The sequence below is a fragment of the Crassostrea angulata genome, chromosome 7, assembly GCF_025612915.1.
Source record: "Crassostrea angulata isolate pt1a10 chromosome 7, ASM2561291v2, whole genome shotgun sequence".
In the NCBI taxonomy this organism is placed as follows: Eukaryota; Metazoa; Mollusca; class Bivalvia; order Ostreida; family Ostreidae; genus Magallana; species Magallana angulata.
Genome location: NC_069117.1, coordinates 50662912 through 50677761, shown reverse-complemented (window position 1 = coordinate 50677761; position 14850 = coordinate 50662912). Strand labels below are relative to the sequence as shown.

The following is a 14850-nucleotide window of genomic DNA, read 5'->3' as shown; positions in this document are numbered from 1 at the left end:
AAAGATTTCCTAAGCTGAATCGGCGTTCTACAGGTGTGTAATAATGGATAGCGCTTAAGTCGGGTGTTATCTCTCATTTCCACCAGGTGAAAAGTATTAATAAACAATTAAATATAATTAGATGTACAGTATTTATGATGTACATTTAGGTCAAGCTCGTGACGTATTAGTCAGGAGGAATGTGGAGTATGATGTATGCTGTACATGTATATCGTGCATGTACTCACAACTTCAGCACGTACCGATAAACCGGTAAAGCTCACAGTGCATTATGATAATTTGATCATCATATGGTTTATAACTTAGAGAAGCTGTGCTGTTTTAACTTATTTTGTTACTTTCAAACACATTTGAAATGTAAAGATCTAAATACATAGCAGCTGTACCAGTGCATACCTCATTGTGTAAAACGAACTACATAGGATAGGAATGTAGAGAGTGAGGGGCGAGATTCTCGCTGTATCATCTACATTTCCTAAATTGGACTCGTGTCGATACGTTTTAGAGTTATCTTTCCTTACTTCTTTAAAGTATCCAACATATAGGCATTTCAAAATCAGAGAGATAAGCTAAAAATCAAATGAGAGAGAGAGAGAGAGAGAGAGAGAGAGAGAGAGAGAGAGAGAGAGAGAGAGAGAGAGAGAGAATGGCTGAATTAGTTAAGAAACATTGCATCTGATAGTAACTATTTCTAACGTTCCATTCCGTGATATTTAATTAATTTCCTTATGGTCTTATAGTATTTATTGGATTTTATAAAACTCTAAGAATTAGTTGTTCAGCAAAAGAATGCTGCCTAATTTGGAAGCATGATTTCATACCGGTAAATGTGAAATATGCCTTCAGTATGCAAAGCATACTACGCGTTCACTGAGTAGCATTTATAAATACATGTATTTTTAATGAACATTTTCAGTTTAGAGTCACTTTAAAGATCACGTAGCACTGTCATATTTTCTTGTTGTATAATTCTGTGGATGGGTGGAAATACCAAAATCAACATCTATCAAATATCAAATATGTCGTCTGTCGCTATGACGTACAATATATCTTAATAAGATTCGATGATTCATTAATACTTATGACACTCAAAGTTTAACTGTTTAGTGAATTTTTTATGTGAGTCATGATTGCTTTACTATATGTTTCAGTCACCGAGAATTTAAAAAAAACCTTATTCTGGGACTTTAACCTTGGTACGTGTATGGTTCTAAGTTGTACACAAGGAAAGATAACTCTCATTCAATATACAGTACGTTACTGTCCCAGACAACAAAATCTTTATTATTGCTCATATTTCAAGAAAACTAAAAAAATACATTTTAAAAAAACCCAACAAAACTCATTAAAACAATATTTTACAGATGAATTCAAACTACACGCATACATTGTACATGTGCATGTGCATCAACAGTGCTGGTTACTGTAGCAATCTTTACCAATAAAATTAACTTTGTGAATTCGCCTTCAGGAGCGCTTCGTAAATGAATCGATACTGCCAAATTGTTTTGATCATGCCATACTGTCTTTAAACATGTTTCTTACGAAGGAGAAAATGTTCACTTCCCGCTGTTTTTCATACTCCAATCGGAGGGCGTCGACAGATATAAACACCCCAGTTCTCCCGTCCTCCTGACTACACTGGACATCACCGGGCATGTGCCCGAGCACTTCCGGACAACATCCCGCAAAGAGATGAACTCTTTTGTGTCATGAGGTAAGTAAAAGCGGTCGTCATTAGACCACATTAAATCGTGGACGATGTAAACCCCTCGAGAAGTATGGTCCAATGCGTTAGTGAGCCTCATATTACGGACGAGATATATCCTCGGAATGAGGTGGAATCTCTCAGTGACCAGACCGGAAGTCCGCGTGATCTCGGACGGGAAAGTGGCTGGTTGTTGGGACAACTTGACAATGACTCTTGTCCGTTCTTGCAGAACCATGTTCCAGAATTTCATGGCAGATACATGTACTTCATCCTGTGGCGTTTGAGCTACAATATACCGAGGGAATCCGTCTATAATTCGGTCTTTGATATAACTTGCGTTAATATAATCATCCGGCCCTTCGGGTTTCAGAACGACTCGGGAATGATCGTAAGACTCAAGGTAGAGCTTGTGATTGGGGACCCCTCAAATTTACTACCAGTATTGCTTTTACGAAGCCGGTGGCGGGGAGGCTGAGGAGGGGCCGTTTCAATAATGTCCTCATTACTAGTATTTACAATATTGTTCTTAGTTTGCCATGTTTGTGCCTTTTGAGCATTTGCAGTGCTTGGTTTTGATATGGTGACGTCATACGCTCGGTAATGGTTATTTTTCAGGTTCATTTCGGTGTCAGACAGAGACCTTTTAATGTTTCCTCTATTTGTGTTTTGTCGACGATCATTTTTGAAATGTGTTCTTTGAAAAGATGTCGAGCGATTGATATTTTTATTGGTTAGTTTTATTAGAGGAAAAGTGTTCATAACATTCGAATTGTTCCCTAAATCTTGATTTTGCCTGAAATCTGTTGACTGCATCGAATTTGATGTACCGAGATTTCCATTTATCGGCCAAAAATTTGTCTCCCTGTTTCCTTTGTATTTCGGTTTTGTCGTAGTAGTACTAGTGCATGTATCTTTGCCCGATCTTTTTGTTGCAATGCAAATCAAAGCTGCGGCAAGAAGAAAGATGATCCCAAATACAATTCCAACGGCAATGCCATAGAGATCCGAACCATTCTCATCGTCTGAAGAACCTTCTACAGGAGTGTTCATCAAATCTATGGTAAAACATTTCGGGTGCTTGACAAAACTGAATCGGATAATATTTTCAGATTTAGTGACAATTTCCATATAGAAGACGTAAGTATGATTGTAATGAAGCTCTGGATTGTGAATGCCAAGCTTGATGGAATTATCTCCCAGAATAAAAATGACATTTTGTATGATGTCAGTTTTATCCATAATAAGAATAACAGTTCCAGTTGGCTCGTTTTCCTCTTCCTGAATGTTCGCCTTTGGAAGACTAACATCATCAGCATAAACTCTTGCCATATAAAAGTGTTTTTCATCCACGATATTAGGAAACAGCTTCAATGTGAGTCGCTGATTGCTACATGTATACGATATAATATTAGGCACTGTTGGTTTTGCAGGTCTAGCCGGAAGTGTGAAGGAACTTTGGTTGACACTGGGACCGTACCCAGCACCAGATCGAGCCTGTACCCGGAAGTGATAATATTTCCCGGAATCCAAGTCCGTGACATTAATCTGACTGAGGGAGGAGTGAGATCTGTAAATCACGATCCTCTCAGAATCCTCGGTTCCTCTGTGATAGGACAGCTGGAAAGAATTAAATCTTGAATAAATGAGGGAAAATGAGAATAACTTCATACTACTTATTCCTACTATAGAACGTGTGTTAAACCTTGTATCCGTGAATTATCCCTGTGGTAAAACTAGGAGAGATCCATTGCAGTCCTATTGTTGTCTCGTCTTGAAATATTACTGTAAAGTTTTCTGGACTTTCAGGTACATGTACATTTTCTCAGGACCTGACTGTTCTAACGCTACTGCAGGCCCCCCAGCCGATGCTTGTTCTTGAAATTTAACATTTTTGATTTATATAAAACTTCATCCTTTTTTATATTATCCAAAAATACACCAATTGATAGATGTATTATCAAAGTTCCTGGGACCACTGTACCTAGCTGCAGGACTGTAGCTCCCGGTCTGAAAAAAATCGGATGGACGACCTGGGAGCTACAGTGCCTCCCATAGTAAATATCTGCAATTTACGGCGCACAAAAATCTGCGCTAGTTTGGGACTCATTAACCTTATTTACACACAAATTCAGTGAAAAAAATAAGTACCATTAAATTCTTCATTCAATTTCCTACTGATATCGTCTCTTTCCTTGCCGCAGACTTTCCCCGAAACACGCTAACAGACCTCTGAAAATGAAATATGTTTTCATGTAAATAAACTGCACCACTTTACTTTACGGGACTGGTGATGGTGTTTAAAAGAATATCAGAGGCAAGTAAAGTGACAATATCTGTAGTAAAATGTCCGAGGAATTATTTGAAATCAAATATTTTTACAGAATGTGTTCGGAAATAAGATTAATCAGTCCCAAACTAGCGCAGATTTTTGTGCGCCGTAAATTGCAGATTTTTACTATGGGAGACATTGTAGCTCCCAGGTCGTCCATCTGAATTTTTTCAGACCGGGAGCTACAGACCTGCAGCTACATTGTACCTTGATATGATATGAGATGTAGGCGGAAAGGTCCTTGATGGTCGCAGATGTGACGTCAGTGTCGGTTTCTATTTGGTATGATGTCATTTCCTCCTCCACGGACAGCCTGTATTTCGTAATCAATTCATTTGCATCAATTGGAGGGGCAAAGGCAACGACAATGGCGGCGTTTAGCAGGGGTGTCCACTTGATAATAGTCGGTGGACCTGGAAATCAAATTTTATAATTGTCATGGTAATACATGTACATGTATCAATAAGTTTGATATGGTATGCATAGAATATCTTTCATTGAATAAGATGATGATGATGATGATGATGATGATGATGATGATAAGGAATTTTACCATCCTCCAACGTTCGGAAAGCTATTGGAGAACTGGAAGGTCCTGATCCAATATCATTTGTAATGGTAACAAATGTTGAGTAATTTGTGAATGGCTTTAGACGATCGATTTGAATTAAAGTAAATTGTGTCTCTAATTTAATTTTATTTGCAGTGTTTATCTCAGAAAGTGTGCACGAGTAAGATAAGATGTCACTTCCTCTATCCACACACCTGGGAGTGATCCATTTGATGTGAACGGAAGTCGATATAATCGAACTAATGGTAATGTTTCCAGCAAATTTCGTTGGTTCTTATTTTCAAAATACAGATTTTATCAATTATTTTGAAACTATCTTATTTTATTGTTTACCAAAACTTATTTAATATCAACCATGCGTAGTAAAGTTCAGCTCTGCAAATGGTATATAACCATTAGAGGTGAACTTATACATGTGTAGTACTCAATCCGGATGTTGTAGATCCGCCAGTTTTCCCCACCAGGAATCCGGATATGTCTTGCATACCTGTAAGAAATTTTGCATAAACCACATCAGATATTTTTTGAAAATTGAAAACGTATATTTTTATTTCATTTCCCCAATCTACAGAAATATAAACCCGCCTACTTGCATTGAAAGGGGGTAGACTGTCTAGTCTATAACCGGACGGGCATAGCAATCCCCGATCCCGATCATTCCAAAGAAAAGAGCACCTGCCTTCATCAGATACAGGTACCTATCGTCCAACTGCCACGTGATGAACAGAGAGCAGAGTTGTGGTTCCTGTCTGACAGACAGGTTTTGTATCAGCAGCTCTGTATCAATATTACAGAACATATTTAAAGCAATATGAGCTGCAATTTTCATGTTGAATTTTTTTTTTAAAGAAAATGTTACCTTCTACTAAAATGACAAAAAAATATCATGGTTTTTAAATTTCTGGGGTTTTTTGTGTGTGGAAAAGGCTGTTAAGAGGTCTTAATTGGAGCAAAATTGAATTATTGTCGTCCTGTACAAAAATCGATTTGCTATGTATTGATTTCCTGAGAAAAGAAATCTTTCCTCTGACAAAATTTGATGATTTTTTTCAGATCTTATTATAAAAGTTTAAGTTATATGTAGACTTATCATACTAGCAGGTTTTTGCAGCAAAATAAAATTCTAAAAAATACATCTCACATTGCTTTAAACTTGAACACCTCAAAAGGCTGATTTTAGATATGACATAAAGCAAACTTAACAAAGTTTAAAAGATCTATTTCCGGCATTTTTTGCTTTATTCTGATACACTTTAGCAGTATATTTCAGTATTACTATTTAAAGGAAAGACCAAATAAAAGATGATCATACTAATACTAATCTGAATCGTAAAACGTATCGCTAAATCTATGACGCCATGACCAGGTACCTAACTCTCCGTTTAAAAGCATCAATTCATCAATCGTAGTAATTGCTGTTCCCGTTGAAGACTGTTTTGTTGTCGTTGAAAGTTGTGTTGTTGCCGTCACCTCAGTTGTCATCACAACATGTCGTATTGTTCTGGACTGTGTTGTTAAGAAAGGTGTTGTTATCGTATTGGCTTGTGCATTTTGGTGTTTTCGTTTTGATTTGTGTTGTTGTACATGTTCTTGTAACCTGTGTTGTTGCTGTTAATGGTTGTGTTGTTATGTGTTAGGTCGTTGTCTTGCAGTTGTTGTCGTGAGTTGTTGTCTTGCAGTTGTTGTCGTGAGTTGTTGTGTTGTTAGTGTCTTAGAAGCTGTTATAGTCATTGGGTGTTGTGTTGTCGTTGATATATTGTGACTCTGTTGGTTTTTGTTCTGTTGCTGTTGTTGTTGTCATGAAAGGACCAGCTGTCGTATATGATGCTGCCTCCCCTGTGTATGACGAAGTATTCTTTGCAGTGAATTCTAAAAAGAACGAAAAAAGCATCACCATTCACCGTAATGTTTCTTTATGTAGATAGTCTACAATCAGCACTAACCGTTGCATTGAATAATGACTGGGTCTGATATTGATCGAAGTGTGTACTCTGGTAATAAAGACTGGGTATGATATTGGTCCAAGCGTCCAAGCGTGTACTCTGGTAAAATCTCGCCATATTCAGACTCTCGGATGTTGACCTGGAACAAGAACTCGGCCCCGTCAGCCAAATTGGATATCACCCAGGAATACTGGTCGACAGAACCGTTGTATTTGATCAGCTCTTGTGTGCAGACCATTTTATTTCACTGGTTTTCTTGTAATATATTCTGCAATAAAATATAATAACATATTTACATGTAATTACATGACTTCGTATGGTTAATAAGGCCGGAGCCAGGATTTGAAGTTAGAGGGGGCGCCAGTTTTAGACAGGGGATCTTGGGGTCGCCTTGAGGTCCCATTGGGTCCAGGGCAAAGTCGTAGTGGGGGGGCCCAAGGGGCGAAGTTCCCGGAAGCTCCAGGATTCTAGAAATTTATAGTGAAAAATGTAGTCATCAAGTTTAGACTTTTGTGCAATTTTTAGTAGTTTGTAGCTATAGATCTAAGACCTGCAGTAACCATCTGGGTATAGTCCACTTATGCATTTTCGATAGGCGGTAATGTCAACGTTAGGGTTCATAGCTCCGGCCCTTATTTTCGTTCAGCAACGAGGGACCTCTTGAATGAAAGCTCATCAAATTGTATCTTTCCTGTTAAAATTTCGTGGTGTGAAGTCAGATTCGTTTTCCGGCAATTTAAATGCGTCTGTATTGGAAAAACTCTGAAAATGAAAGTAATAGTATGGGATTTCACAAATTTGGAAAGGGTGTACATCAAACAATTTCAATTCTTTTCTTCAAATGATAATTCAATTTTGACACTTGCTTTTAAAATTGCAAATCCTCTTTTCTGACATATGTGAAGCATTTTAATTTAAAATGTCCCAATAAATGTATATACACTCTGCAAGTATAGGAACTATTTTGCTTAAAGGCACTACTTTCTAAAAAAAGTTAGAGGTATAAACCCATCTGCCTTGCAGAAATATAAGGGACATTTCCTTTTATTTTATTTCTTACAAATGGCTGTAAATTAATCTGGTTTAAAAAATCGAGTTCAATGGGACGATGTAAATGAAGTTTAAAATAAAGATAACCATGCCTACTTGTATTATGATAAACATGGAAGGAGGCGTTAAAATCGCTAGCTAGTACATATGTATAACCAATTACTCAAAGGTGGGTGATACATTTGTCACACTTGAACCCAAGGAGAGGGTAACTAAAATGGGTTAGACTTCATACTACACCGTAAAGAAATCATAAGAGTTTCCAATAAAGTTGTACATTTTCTTTGCCAGAAGGAGTTTATGATTGAACTTTATTTTGTCAATTTTAGGAGGGGGGGGGGGGGGGCACCGGGTGCGTACCCCCAAAATTCCCCACTGTGATTTTGTAATGTAAGTCGTTGAAAATGTTTAAAAGATTGTTAGTGTCAATATTGTTAATTTTCATTGACTGTACCAGAAAAACCAAATCTAAATTCTTAGATATGACACTGATGATACTCATGTACTCGGATTTAGGATAATCAAGACTAATATATTTTACACACTTGTACGAATCTAGGATTATTCTGCTATCAAGGGCACTGAAATCTTCGCGTGTCCACATGATCGTTGTCCTACCACACTCCTCCCCTGTGAAGACTGTTGAAGGCAGGGTCAGGGTCGGCAAGACTGAAAGGAGACAACAATTGTCACATCCGATGAGTCAAAATGTATTCTCTCTCTCTCTCTCTCTCTCTCTCTCTCTCTCTCTTACCCCAAACTGGAGAAGTGAGACAAGAACAAATCACTTTAAATGGGCCCGTGAAAAGGTCGGTTAAATTATATTCATTTAGGTCTTTGAAAGACAAAGAGCCCACTTGAATGTAAAGACAAACAGAACAAAACTACTCTCAGATTAAAAATCAAAACATATAACTTATTACATCTTTAACTAATTACCGAGGAAATTGTTTTTATCAAACTCAACAAATTATCTGCATTACTAAGAATTATTATTTTTTCTTTCCTTTCTTTATATTCTATTGAGCTGAAAAACGCCATATGTATGTAGCCTATACTGATTATAATCTAGACTGTATAAAATATGGTCGCTTTGCAAGTACACAACATTTATCCATACGTTTATGTAACACGTCTGAAAAAGAAACAAATGTATGACGCATTCCATTGTAGACATTGTAGATTAATTTATAATAAATAAATAAGAGAAAAATATCTTGATAAAATGTGCATTTATTTAATGTACTGGCACCAGTAACGTTATGGTTGTAAGGTCTAAGTTAAATATTAAATTTTTTGCTTTTTTTTTAACCTAGTGAATATCTAACATAACCTAGTAATGGAAAATCATTTTTGAAGTATAATCATTACAGGTTTTATTTTTTATTTTCATTTTTTTATTAACATTTTTATATTTGTTTAGATGTTATCGAATTCGGAATTTTATTATTTGTCCGTCGTCAGTTTCATTGTTTTCCCAGCGTTCACGATTTCCTCTAAAACAAAATCGAGCGAGAAAGTCTGAAAATCTACAGTTTTGTGTGCTGGTGATGCGTTAACAGATTGGTAAGTTTGAATGTCTATGAAATCTGAAGTCACAAGTAGCAATCTCTTCATAGAAAAATAGGTCATCGGTCAATTCGATCCTGCACGCAATTTGATTGTTTAAAACGGAACTATGATTCCATGCAGTTTTATATCTAGTTTCACTTTTGTCAAACATCCTCATAAATATTAAAAAAGAATCATATAAATTCGATCAAGTTAAGCCCGTTGTTTAATGATTGTACTTTTCAATTTGATTGATTCTGGTTTGGAATTCGGTAGAACTTGCATATAGTCTATTATCAATATCTCCAGGCTTTCCAATCATACTCATATTTTAATTGCCTCAGTAACTAAATGTGGCGGATAACTAGAATTACTAGAATGATCTTTATGTACCATTGCTATTACAAGAAAAATAACACCAAAAATGCCCATTATATTTACTAAAATGGTAGTGATGTTCCAATCATCGATTATAATCGAAAATCGATCGATTGTTATCGCATTCTAAGCGCTCGATTATAAAAAATTTCATTACGATTAATCGGTTAAGGTTTTTTTTCCGTTCAACGAGCACATATCATAAACAGAACATTCTAGACGTGAACTATCTAAACCCTATAAAGGCGCGCGGTCTGAAAATGTCAGACAAGCTCGATATTCTTACTCGGAAATATAGCACATTCTAAAATTTGGCTGCATTTTGGTTTTAAGAAAATTAATGTTGGACTGCCTACAAAGGAAAATCTTTTGAATAAAGTTTTTTTTATCGCTAGAAATACTAAGTAAATCAAATTACGAAAGCCTAGTAATGAATCTTTTCATTGTAACTTGTTTATTTACATTTATTTAGCACTAAACTATAAAATATAAACATTTCCGATTATAATCGATAATTAGTTACTTGCGGGAAACCGATTATCGATTATGAAAATCTCACCTATTCCCATCACTATAAAATGGTACAGGCCAGTTTAAGTTATTAAACAGAATTGAATACAGGTGTTCTATGTGCTAAAGATTTCCTTACCTTATTTTACTTTAAAATATATCTCTAAGGAATATTAGCTTAATCATTTTGATTCGAAAGCTTTGCAATTTTTTATTAAGTATTTGTAGTAAAATAATTTATGATTAGAAAAATAGGTGAAATATGTTTAAATGTATAGTGTGATTGTTGGGGCGAGTGCATAACTTTGAAAGAAATGCACACAGGTATATATTTTTCATAATGCTAAACTATAGCCTGGTTTTAAGTGGTTTACCAAGTGATGTATCTGACATCAACATGATAAAATAAAATGAATTAAAGTGAAATATATTCTAAACTCCAGTATAAACATTTTTTGTACTATGGTGTAGCCATTTGGAGGGCAAAATCAAAAACACTATCACAATTTCAATATCAAATTCACTGAAAATGGGCACAGTTGTATCAGCCTATCTATATGTTCATTAATACGCAAAAGGTCACGTGCTCCGTCATGTTAGTAGAGCAGACATCACTTGACATTTTCTGTTAAAGTAATAATGCTTCCAACAATTTGCCAAGAAAATAGAATAAAACTACCTGGTACTTGTTGCAAACCAATTTTTAGAATCAGCAGAATGTTTTCTTTATCTTTTTTAATGCATGACATTATTGAAATACATTTTTCCCTGTTCTGATGAGAAAATGACATTGGTAGCAATATTTTGTTAACACAGAATTGTGGGTATGTTTCTGGTGACAGAAAATTTAGTTTGTCAAAGGGAATAGTAATTTGAATTTTCTAATCACCCAGGTATTGTTGATAAAGCACGCAAAGCTTGCCTGCGCTTTATGCCTGCTAGCTATAAACCTAGCATGAAATTGTAGATTACTCATTTGACTGTTGGTCTTATTTTGCATTGGATGAACTTTAATTAAAAGAAGGGAGTTATTTTGAACATATGTGTATTGAGTGAATTTATGTTGCTTCTTAAAAAAATTATAATAAGATCACATATTCATAATTATTGAATACTTTATGAATTTCCATAAGTTACATAATTCCTCTTCTACAATGTATATAGAATCTTTAACATATTTCAGATGATGACATCTACCCACACTTCAGAGAAGGAAATATCCTCTATTGTGGAAGGATATAGGAGTCCTTATGACAGCCAGACAGAATGGGAACTCAGACGAGACTTCATGATAGCCAACTACAGAAGAGTAAACATGGAATCGCTGGTATGCCTTGCTAACTGTTACTTGAATGTGGAGATGTATGGATGTAGGTATCCTGCATTGGTTATGGGACAGATCCAAGAAATGAGTAGTAGTCTAAACTTAAACCCATGTACCAGTAAAGCAGAAAATCTGCCAAAGAGAATGAAGGGGATGGAGACTGTTCAGTTTGTGAGGCAGTCAGATACAGAAGCAGCAAAAAAGCAGAAGGAAACATCCATTTGTACAAATTTGTCCAGTTCTGATAAACCATCTTCTGTCTCTAAAAATTTACAAGAAGCAGCTAAGAAGACTACAGCAAAACCAAACTTTCACTTTGTAAAAGCCAGTTCAGATTTCCATAGTACAGATGTTGCCACTGAAAGTATCAAACAGAAATTAATGAAAGAAGAATTCATGGCAAGTTGTCAACCACAGCCTGTTGTTGATCATTTGTCAGCTCAGAATCCAAACCAGAAATCTGGACTAGGTTTTGTTAAAAAAGAAAAAATAACAGATGCTGTTGGTCCTGAAATGCCAACAAACTCATTCATAAGTGAAATAGACAATCAGTTTCATGCATTTTCTAATCACTATGCCACATATAAAAGGAAACATCCACAGAGATCTCCCATAGATATTTTTCATATGGTTGCCATGAAAACCAGAATGAAGATAGATACTCAGTTCAATGATGTTTCTGTAAAAGGGCAGAATAAATTCACTTGTACTGTTGTCATTGACAATGTGGACATAGCAACAGCTGAGGATTCAAATAAGAAAGGGGCCAAAAATAAAGCTTTTGAAATTGGACAGGAGAAATTGTCACGAAAATGTATCAAAGTAGTGAGAGTCAATCCCGAAAAGCAGGAACTTCAGGCCTTTGATGAGGAACCGGAAAATGATCCTGGCTTCATAAAAACAGAAGTTGAAGAGATACCAGCCCCCAAAGCCAAGCCTGTCAAAAGGAAGGAAAGTGAGTTACATGGTGATCTAACTAGATTTATCATCTTTGAGACAGCAAATACAACTCAGAATGCCATATCTGTTCTCAAAACTAGTGCTGATATGAATCACGCTGAATTGGAGTACGATTTTCATCCTGATATGTCAGGTACACGATGCAGAGTTCTTTTAGATGGGCACAATCTGGTTGAGTATATGGGGACAACAAAAGCCTCATCAAAGTCAGTGGCATCAGAAAAGGCCCTTGAGAGATTGAAACAGATCTGCTGGACAATCAGGATCAAACAGGCTGTTGATGCCAGTGAGTCTGAAGTGAGCAGAGATAAAGTCATGGGGGAAATTCAAAAACAGGTACACAGTTGTTCTATTAAGTCAAAATATATTTAAAAATCAAACAGGAAGTAGCATTTTCATATATAATTTTGAATTACTGTTACATGTATATGACATTATTGGAAGTTTTAAAGCTAGTAATGACATAACTTTTGTTTTTCTTTTAGGTTAAAACAATATCTGATGATAATATAGGCAGCCGACTGTTAAAAAAAATGGGATGGACAGGGGGAGGAGTAGGAGCAAAAGGAAACAAAGGATTGGCTGAACCAGTTGCCGTGACGATGACCAATCACATTCTTTTGAACAGAGAAGGACTTGGGTTACATGGTGACCATGCCAAGGCTATGGTGGACTTCAAAAAGAAAATCACAGAAGTGATTAACGACTATGCAAAGTCTGAAAAACAAGACGATCTGGCCTTTTCTCCAGAATTTAGCAAAGAGGAGAGGGCCTTCATTCATCAGTATTCTCAAAAACTTGGACTGAAAACCCAAAGTAGGGGCACGGGAAGTGAGAGGTACCTGATCATAAGTCGTAAAAGGAGTGTGTCCCAGCTGTTTGATCATATCATGGAAGAAGGAGGTGCCACACACAAGTACGAACTCATTCCACCATTGTACGACTCATAAAGAGGATCCGCCACGCTCAGTAATACCTTACAAACTGTTTCAGGATATATCTGTAGTACTTTTATGTTATGTGTGCAAGAATTTGTTCATTTTTAGATTTGATGATTTAGATTGTACTTACTTTTCTCTGAACTTACATTTGTAAAATGTGCCTTTGTCATGTAGTTGGACATATTTTTGTTTTTTTTTCACATAATTTTTTGTGAGAGAAGTAAATGTATCTGTCTATAAACTGTTATGGATATCACAGGGTTTCCAAACTTTGAATTTTTGTTTTGACATGAGAAATTTTTAGTGTTTTATTTGAATCACTATGTATTCTAGAGAGTAATTTTTATATGATAATACTATTTACTTTAAAGTTTCCTATGCAGTCCAATAATCATAACACCAAAGTCAATACAAAATGAGGGAAGGAAAGGAGTTGTATGCATGCCATCGAAATTAATTTGTAATCGAAGGCTCATACATTTAATTCAAGTCTTATCCATCTATAACTTTCCCAACACACATGCAATTAGTATTTGTTTTGTGCAATGAATTTTGAAATACAGTTATTTGCATATCTGCTCTCTCATATTCATCTATGCATCTTTTATAAGTTCAGAGGTTTTTGTTGAAATATTGAAGAACTGTTCACGATAAAGCTATTGGATTGCAAATTAAGTTGTACATTTTTTTGAAATATTTTACTTATAGCTACCTATTGGTAGAGAGTATATTGTCCATCTAAATCATGCAACAGTACAACACAATCTGGTAGCTAATATAACTTTTCCAGTCAGTCTATGCATGTTATTTTTTCACCTATGTTATGGATGACTCTAAATGATTTCTTTGTTTTATAATATTTGGAAATCTGTAGTTTGTCATCTTTGAGAAACTCGGCGCAGAAAGCGGTGGATAATTTCCATGTACAAGTAGTTCTGTTTTAAAATAGAGAACTTTGATATGTTTGTAAGAAATACATTTATATTTAGTGACAATTACAATATTTGTTGTATTTTGGGTCTGAAATTGTTATTTTATGTTTTTCAAAATATAGAATTAAAAAAAAAAAGGGAAACCAAAGGCTTGTCTCTCTGAAGCTTAATGTCGAAAAAAAACATGCATTTTTAAATTTGTTAGCCTTGATGACTTTGTGTAATCAAAGAAAAAAAAAATGAATTTAAAATGAATTTAAAAGATAATGTAGAAATATATTCCCATAGGGAAAATAACGATGCTTTTAAAGTCCATCAACTTTACGGACATACATTTAACAGAGCTATTTTGCTTTGTTTTCGAAAAGAAATGTCAATTATAAATGAATTACATAAAACTTCAACAAACCTTGGGGACAAAATTTCTAAGAAATTACCCTCAATTTTATGAACGAATAATCATGACATATGCTGTAAAAGCTGTAAGACTATTTGTTTTCAGCCGGAGATGTGTTGCGAGAACGAAAGTTCATGGAGTTGCAAAGGGTAAAAATTTAAATGATTTAAACAATACAAAGATGCTTTTTTGGGGGTTCATACAGATATGATAGTAGCGGACATTGCAGGGAAAAAAACCCAAAAAACGTCGT

At 35.5% G+C, this 14850-nt stretch overlaps 2 protein-coding genes across 3 annotated transcripts; one reads left to right on the top strand and one right to left on the bottom strand.

Moving 5' to 3' along the window:
- Positions 1-1139: 1139 nt before the first annotated feature.
- Positions 1140-4453, bottom strand: LOC128192228 (uncharacterized). 2 transcript variants are annotated; one of them, XM_052864774.1, is made up of 3 exons: positions 4248-4453; positions 3860-3940; positions 1140-3328 (listed from the first exon to the last, which is right to left on the bottom strand). In XM_052864774.1, the coding sequence occupies exons 2-3, from the start codon at positions 3872-3874 to the stop codon at positions 2078-2080; spliced, it is 1266 nt and encodes a 421-aa protein (XP_052720734.1). In that variant the 5' UTR covers positions 3875-3940; positions 4248-4453; the 3' UTR covers positions 1140-2077. The 2 variants fall into 2 exon arrangements, with proteins under 2 accessions (XP_052720734.1, XP_052720735.1); XM_052864775.1 differs by lacking the exon at positions 4248-4453 and having other exon boundaries at positions 3860-4065.
- Positions 4454-9084: 4631 nt separating this feature from the next.
- LOC128192225 (uncharacterized) lies at positions 9085-13501 on the top strand. The gene is made up of 3 exons (XM_052864770.1): positions 9085-9170; positions 11227-12663; positions 12813-13501. The coding sequence occupies exons 2-3, from the start codon at positions 11227-11229 to the stop codon at positions 13275-13277; spliced, it is 1902 nt and encodes a 633-aa protein (XP_052720730.1). The 5' UTR covers positions 9085-9170; the 3' UTR covers positions 13278-13501.
- Positions 13502-14850: the final 1349 nt, after the last annotated feature.

What these genes read in the sequence shown, in the direction of transcription:
- LOC128192225 (XM_052864770.1), top strand. Translation starts at nt 11,227, where the DNA reads ATGATGACATCTACCCACACTTCAGAGAAGGAAATATCCTCTATTGTG. An exon ending in TGGGGGAAATTCAAAAACAG is followed by an intron (nt 12,664 to 12,812) that starts GTACACAGTTGT and finishes TTTTTCTTTTAG; the next exon opens with GTTAAAACAATATCTGATGA.